Source organism: Tachypleus tridentatus, chromosome 4, assembly GCF_004210375.1.
Source record: "Tachypleus tridentatus isolate NWPU-2018 chromosome 4, ASM421037v1, whole genome shotgun sequence".
Lineage (NCBI taxonomy): Eukaryota > Metazoa > Arthropoda > Merostomata > Xiphosura > Limulidae > Tachypleus > Tachypleus tridentatus.
In genome coordinates, this window is record NC_134828.1 from 45,757,881 (window position 1) to 45,766,681 (window position 8,801).

At 33.6% G+C, this 8,801-nt stretch overlaps 1 protein-coding gene across 1 annotated transcript; it reads right to left on the reverse strand.

The window, feature by feature from the left end:
• Nucleotides 1-4,284: 4,284 nt before the first annotated feature.
• On the reverse strand, nt 4,285-6,128 carry LOC143248318 (protein ABHD14A-like). Its single transcript, XM_076496699.1, has 3 exons — nt 5,905-6,128; nt 4,940-5,247; nt 4,285-4,516 (listed from the first exon to the last, which is right to left on the reverse strand). Exons 1-3 carry the CDS (start codon nt 5,936-5,938, stop codon nt 4,496-4,498), a joined length of 363 nt encoding a protein of 120 aa, XP_076352814.1. The 5' UTR covers nt 5,939-6,128; the 3' UTR covers nt 4,285-4,495.
• Nucleotides 6,129-8,801: the final 2,673 nt, after the last annotated feature.

An 8,801-nucleotide genomic window follows, 5' to 3' on the forward strand; every position in this document is an offset into this window, starting at 1 on the left:
AAATCTGGACACTTTTCTATCATTTGGCATTTATGTCGTGCTTGAGACCAGTGGCAGTCAGCCTTATGGGACCACTACAGATAAATTTGATGGAGAAACCAACTAGTATCACATAAAGCTTTTATGCAAACTATCTGCTCTACTGACAATTCTCTCCTCCTTTTGGTCTGTGGAATGACAAGATAACATTGTATATGTGTTATTATTGTTTTTTATCAAGATTTATTTGTGGTTTGCTATTAAATTTATTCCTTCTAGTATATACTGGTACAAAATGCTCGCTTCATTTTACGTAGTTAATACATTGCATGCAGTACCATGACATTTATTTCAAGCCCTGAATTTTATCACTATATTAATTCAAACAGAACCCTTATGACATGTTCAAGGTACAAGTGTAGGGAATTCTAAAAATAATAAGTAACACTATCCTGGCTCATTTAATCAGTAATGACATGGAAGAATGACAAAATATTCTTTTGTCCTAACACTTTCACACAACCTTGTATAAAGAGACTAATTAAACAAACTGTATGTGGTTTTTGAGCTGTTAATGTATATCTGTTTATCACTGTAGTGGCCTGTATTGTTTTTACTGGTCAGCAACAGTGATAACTAGATATACATTAACAGCTCATAAACCAAATATTCAAAACGCATGTTGAAATATGTTGGCCATGAAGACTGGCATCATTCTGGGACAAGAAAATTAACAGATTGTGTTTGTTAGATTTCTCCAAGAACAGTAGCAAGTTGAGTGGCATGATTTCCTATAATTCAGTTCCATAGATTTTGAAAATAATATTCATTTTCTCTACCAAATGTGTAGTTTTGTGCTTAATTCCAAACAAACAAACTAAATTATGGAAATTATTTTATTAATTAGTAAATTTAAACCATATTAAATGTTTCATAGTTTAAAACACAATGAATTTGAAACATAGATAAACCTTTTGCATGAAAAATCTTGGAATATGCTTTCATTGTTAAGGAACTTATCAAAGAGTGCCTTATTGTGGAAACCCAAGAGTATCCTTTAATATCCGAAGATTTGTGTGTTTTATGTAATATTTATAAGTTAACAATAATAAATCAATTTAGAATACATAAAAAAATATATTTTTCACATACACACATATATCTATACATTTAGCATATATCTATATCTAATTTAGACTAGAGGGAAGACAGCTAGTCATCACCACCCACCACCAACTCTTGGGTGGCCTTGGGCTACTCTTTTACAAACAAATAGTGGGATTGGCCGTCACATTATAACGCCCCCACAGCAGAAAGGGCGAGCATGTGTGGCGCGACGAGGATGCGAACTCGCCACCCTCAGATTACGAGTCGCATGCCTTAACACGCTTTGCCATGCCGGGCCACATTTACTGGAGTACAGACTGCAGTATATTGTATACTTTTAACGACCATAAACTCCAGAAAAAATAATTAATAATCTGCTTAACATTTCGTTTCTACCGTTCTTTTTTTCAGGAAATATCATTCAAAAGAAGTATATTTAATAACATGCGACACATACATTTATTTATTAAAACAAGCCTCATTTGACAATTAAAATAATTTATTAGCATTAAAACAAGCCTCATTTGACAATTAAAATAATTTATTAGCATAAGAATTAAATGAATTCAAATGTTCGTGATAAAAAATTACATTTATTTCTAGATGTCACCTCCTTCCCCAACTCGATTCACATTTACACATGTTTACAGGTTTGCCCATAAGGACACGGTTCCTAACTTTTAGGCCTGGCATGACCAGGTGATTAAGTCACTCGATTCCTAATCAAGGGTTTCCGGGTTCGAATCCCAGCCACACCAAACATTCTCGTGCTTTCAGCCATGATGGGGTTACAAAGTGACGGTCAATCAAACTATTTGTTAGTAAAAAAGTAGCGCAAGAGTTGGCGGTGGGTCGTTATGATTAGCTGCCTTCCCTCTAGTCGTACACTGCTAAATTAGGGATGACTAGCGCATATAGCCTGAGTGTAGCTTTGCGTGAAATTCAAAACAAACAAACCTGACTTTTAGCATTAGGCCTCCCAAAACATTTGACATCCTAAATAATGACCCTCTCTTAACGGCTTCACAGGGAAAATAAGTAATATCCTTTTTCAGGGATATAATCGCCTGAAAACAGGGGCGGTAATTCCAAAGCTCAAAAGAGGGCCCAGAATGGTAATTGTTATGAAACATGTCTTCTCAGGTCGAATTAAAGCATATGCACAAATTTCGTGTTATAACATATGGTTCCCAGATGAATTGACAAGGAGGAAACACACGAGGTCAGTTCCCCATATTTTAAATTTACTGGTACTTCCCGAAATTCTTGCTAGGTTTATTAACATAGTTATTATAGTGCCTATCACTCGTAATCACACTGAATTAGAATTTTAAAATTCTGATATTAAATTATATACTTTTCTCTTATTCTTTCAGTAAACTGATGTGCAAATTACAACTTTTTGAATACAAAATTTGACAGGTTTGATCCATGTTTTTTATGTTAGTTTAATGAATTTATTTATTGTACGAAATAATTTGTTTTCATTGTGAAAAGTAGAAGTTTTGATGAGGTGAAGAGTTCGCTCCTCAGTGGATTTATACACTGAAAACCCCGTATGTACAGAGCACAGCTAGCTTGTTATCTAACTTTGTACATAACTATAGAGAAACAAACGGAGGGAACGCTTATTTTTTTATCAATATCCAAAGGAAGTTCTATCTAGTTTTAGGTAGCCAGTGTTTCTTAACTTTATCATTGTAGTCTTATAATCGAAATGACAAGAAACCAGTTTTGGGTTGACAACATTTAAAGTCAGTTAACACTTAACATTAAATAACTATGTTCATGGAGTTATTGTTTTAATGAAAGTCTATCGATAGGACAGCGGTAAGGCTATGGATTTACAACGCTGAGATCAGGAGTTCGATTGCCCTCGGTGGACACAGCAAATAGCCCGATGTGGTTTTGTCTAACAGATTTGATAGCTTACTTAGAGTAGAAAGCAAGAAATTAACTTTCTATTTGCGGTCATAAACAGTGCTTGTACTGACTTAGCTAATTCCTATCTACTGTTTTCCACCGTAAAAGCTAACTACTGTCAATTATCCTGAATTTCGTCATGGAAAACTAACATCTCAGCTCTTGATTTATATATTTTATTTTGTTTTTCTCTGATATGTATTGATATATTTGTGATACTTACCAATGATCTGAATACTTTTGTCATCATGGTATTCAGTTCAGTTGGTTTAGTGAAATAATTCATATTATCCATTTGTTCACCAATAAAGTAAATAATTTCTCTCGAGATTTGTCTCTGCTGATCGAACTGTTGTTACTGCACCAAATAAGAATTTTAAAACATTCCCATCTACGTTAATTAAACTGCGTTTTTATCGATTTCGTTCAAAAAACGATATGTTATCTTATATATCATTTAATTCTAATGATAATTGAACTGTCTTATCTTGATATGATAGTTTTTAACAACCTTCTAATACCAGCTGCGTCACTTTTGGTACTCTCAGAATATTTTATAAATTATAAAACATTTTAAATTAAAAGTGTCATCTTGAAATTTATTGATGTTTATTAATATAGATATAAAAGTGTTTCTTTATGTTGGTTTAACGTGTGTTTGCTCTTGTATTACAAGGAATTATTTGGTTTATCGTCTAGTGATGTTGGATTCTCTGTTTGGAATTTAAAACTTACGTGTTGTATATATATATTTGAGTTTCAGTGTTCAATTTAAAAACGTGAGATTCTATTTTTTTTTGTGTTACATGAAAGTTGTTTTGAGTTTTGGGCTTGTTTCTCCGACATAAAATACGTGGAAGTTGCCATAGTGTATTTTATAAGTGACAGTATTGTATTTGCTTTATTTTCAGAAAAATTTAGGTATTTTGTTTATTGTATTTGTTGTTATTGACTGGGTGAGTATCGCGTTGTTGATTGAGGTTTCTCTACATCACCGTTATTTCAAATCTCCTTCGTAATCGCTTTATAACCTACAAACGTCGAATTATATACGAGTTTTGTAATAAAAAGGTTTAAATTACCCATTGTGGAATTCTGCAAAATTTATTAGCTTCAAGTGAATTCCTCAGAAATATAAATGCATAAAAGAGATTATTACAATAATGTTAAAAGTACTTACAATGAATTATTACTTTAGAGATAACATGAAATCAGTTTCTCTTAATTTTCATGAGAGGAAGTGTTAATGTTGAAGTATGGTATGAATAAGTATTGGTAAACATGTCGACATATTATTATTATAAATGTTACCATCAATGTTACACATTCTAAATAAAAGATAAACCCCAGGACCCTTTGTTTGGTCCAACTACTCCAGTAATGGGTGATATTGCCCAACTCCAAGGTGCTAAGTGGGTCGACATATTAGTTGAAGATGTTGATATTGACAGCTGTAATATACTCTTGGATGATGCATCACATTCCATTAGTTGATGCTAAAGATGTCCTAAAAAGAGCTATTTCAGGGCAGTGATGAAGACGAACTCGTAATCTTATCGGTACTCGTATTGTAAACATACAGTATCAATGACAGGCTGCCACTGATGTTTATAATTATTTTAGGAGAATAAATAGTAAAGTTTACTTCGTGTACGTAACTCAACTGAACACAAGACTCGATAAATGATGAAATGCACATGAACAAGTAAACATATTCAGTTATATCTAAATCGCGAGTGTAAGTTCAGTAATTGTGGGTTAATTTAGGTAACTATTTTATTGAATATTTCGAGATCAAAAGTACGTTGATAAAATGTTTCTTAAATTTCGTGAAATGTGCTTATCAGGTATCTTACGTTTGAGAAGGTTTCTACCCCACACACTTTATCAGTTATATGTTTCGTTTGATGTTGACATTTAAATTGCTTACCTTAAGACAACTTAAGTCATGAGGAGGAAGTGAAAAGTAATCCTTTAGGCTTTCACATACACTGTCAAGGGACATTTCTTTTGACTGACCATTACCACAAGGTTGTCTTTCAAGAATGCTTGTAGCCCCAGGTGCAACTGGAACATATCCACCCATGTCCGTTGAATGTTTTACCAGGTACGGAAGAGCCAAAGTTCCACTCATACTAGGACTGACCACTACAGGACGTATCAAGTTCAAGGCTTTAACTACGTCGTTAATGAACTCGCCGCGGTCAGAGATGCGTGCCCTCTCACTGTTACCGAAACCTGTTACACAAATATTCAAACATAAATGTGCAGTAAATAATATATATACAAAGAAAGATCGCACCGCTTAGACTGCAGGTTAAAGGTCACCAGGATTAAACTTTTGCATAACATTTATGTCGAAAATAAGAAATACAATTGTAGATTTACACAATTGATAGATCATTAAACATATTCGTTTAAAAACATTCAATTCCTAAGAATAAAACATGCTAGTTAATTACATACTTAACATGATAGCCTATATCACTACACAAGAGATACACAACTGTGTTTGAAACTATTCACAACTGGTCAGCGTCCAAAATGGCTAGGTGGTTGAGGCGCTTGACTCGCATCTGAGGGTCGCGAGTTTAAATCCGTCACACCTAACATGCTTGCCCATTCAGTCGCAAATCCAATATTTATTGGTAAAGGAGTAGACCAAGAGTTGACGGTTGGTGATGTTAACTGTTTACATTTCCTCTGGTCTTACACTGCTAAATTAGGGACGGCTAGCGTAGATAGCCCTCGTGTAGCTTTGTGTGAAATTTAAAAAACAAACAAAGAATTTAATTTATGATAAAGGTCTTTACTACCTCTCTCTTCATTCAGTGATGAACTGACACCTACCTCTAAATGTTGTAATGTTAAGTTAGTAATGAACAGAAAGCCCACCAGGTACATCCATTGCCACAGTCCGGTAGCCCATTGCAGCCAGCACTTGTATTGTGCCCAGGTCCAGCCAGGTTTTGGAAGAAAACGCTTCTCCGTGCAGTAGAAGGATGGAGATGTGGAAATTGGAAGTGTCCTTAGGTAAAGCTTCACGGTACAGAACTTTGACATTCTGGTTACAGTTATGAAAAAAATATGATTACAAAAAATAAAACAATAACGGAATATTAACCACAAACACGTTTCGTTTTTTTTTTTTTAGAAAATCGTAACAAAACGTCAAATTGATATGATTACCAACTTCTGTTTTATTTTAAATATAACCCATCTATCTATATAAATTACACACTATGTATATATTATATACGGTGGTTATAATTTCTAACAATATTTTAGTGGTTCTAACAAATGTGAAACTTGAGGCAAAGTGTTACTTCTAAAAACATTTTCAGGTTCAACTTGAACCCGAAATAAAAATAACTGTGTGAATAATGTATTAATTTATACATATTGACAAGTAGTTTCTAAGTAACAACAGGTTTGTACAAATTGACAAGTAAAGTTGCAATATCTAAGTAACAAAAGAAATTCATATTTCACGAAATGTATTATACGTACCTATCCACGCAGTAATGAATGATGAATCTACATAATATATTCATACACAAAATACAATACTCACTTAGACGTTCAGGTTTAATTCAGTTTAATTCACACAAAAATAAATGAATGTTATATTTCAACTTATTTTATTAAAGAGTTTATTTGTTTGAAATGAAGACCAAAGGTTTGTGACGCTGTGAGTCCGCAGAGGTACCGCTGTGTCACTGAGTCATAAAAAAGTGCAAAATGTAAAGATCTATAATTTATTTTGACTTGCCAATGAGCGTATGTTATCGAGCACAATCTATAACATCATATAATATCAGGATCTACATCCACTTACCACAAATAGTGCATTTGGAATAATAGGATCTACATCCACTTACCACAAATAGTGCATTTGGAATAATAGGATCTACATACACTTACCACAAATAGTGCATTTGGAATAATAGGATCTACATACACTTACCACAAATAGTGCATTTGGAATAATAGGATCTACATACACTTACCACAAATAGTGCATTTGGAATAATAGGATCTACATACACTTACCACAAATAGTGCATTTGGAATAATAGGATCTACATACACTTACCACAAATAGTGCATTTGGAATAATAGGATCTACATACACTTACCACAAATAGTGCATTTGGAATAATAGGATCTACATACACTTACCACAAATAGTGCATTTGGAATAATAGGATCTACATACACTTACCACAAATAGTGCATTTGGAATAATAGGATCTACATACACTTACCACAAATAGTGCATTTGGAATAATAGGATCTACATACACTTACCACAAATAGTGCATTTGGAATAATAGGATCTACATACACTTACCACAAATAGTGCATTTGGAATAATAGGATCTACATACACTTACCACAAATAGTGCATTTGGAATAATAGGATCTACATCCACTTACCACAAATAGTGCATTTGGAATAATAGGATCTACATCCACTTACCACAAATAGTGCATTTGGAATAATAGGATCTACATCCACTTACCACAAATAGTGCATTTGGAATAATAGGATCTACATCCACTTACCACAAATAGTGCATTTGGAATAATAGGATCTACATCCACTTACCACAAATAGTGCATTTGGAATAATAGGATCTACATCCACTTACCACAAATAGTGCATTTGGAATAATAGGATCTACATCCACTTACCACAAATAGTGCATTTGGAATAATAGGATCTACATCCACTTACCACAAATAGTGCATTTGGAATAATAGGATCTACATCCACTTACCACAAATAGTGCATTTGGAATAATAGGATCTACATCCACTTACCACAAATAGTGCATTTGGAATAATAGGATCTACATCCACTTACCACAAATAGTGCATTTGGAATAATAGGATCTACATCCACTTACCACAAATAGTGCATTTGGAATAATAGGATCTACATCCACTTACCACAAATAGTGCATTTGGAATAATAGGATCTACATCCACTTACCACAAATAGTGCATTTGGAATAATAGGATCTACATCCACTTACCACAAATAGTGCATTTGGAATAATAGGATCTACATCCACTTACCACAAATAGTGCATTTGGAATAATAGGATCTACATCCACTTACCACAAATAGTGCATTTGGAATAATAGGATCTACATCCACTTACCACAAATAGTGCATTTGGAATAATAGGATCTACATCCACTTACCACAAATAGTGCATTTGGAATAATAGGATCTACATCCACTTACCACAAATAGTGCATTTGGAATAATAGGATCTACATCCACTTACCACAAATAGTGCATTTGGAATAATAGGATCTACATCCACTTACCACAAATAGTGCATTTGGAATAATAGGATCTACATCCACTTACCACAAATAGTGCATTTGGAATAATAGGATCTACATCCACTTACCACAAATAGTGCATTTGGAATAATAGGATCTACATCCACTTACCACAAATAGTGCATTTGGAATAATAGGATCTACATCCACTTACCACAAATAGTGCATTTGGAATAATAGGATCTACATCCACTTACCACAAATAGTGCATTTGGAATAATAGGATCTACATCCACTTACCACAAATAGTGCATTTGGAATAATAGGATCTACATCCACTTACCACAAATAGTGCATTTGGAATAATAGGATCTACATCCACTTACCACAAATAGTGCATTTGGAATAATAGGATCTACATCCACTTACCACAAATAGTGCATTTGGAATAATAGGATCTACATCCACTTACCACAAATAGTGCATTTGGA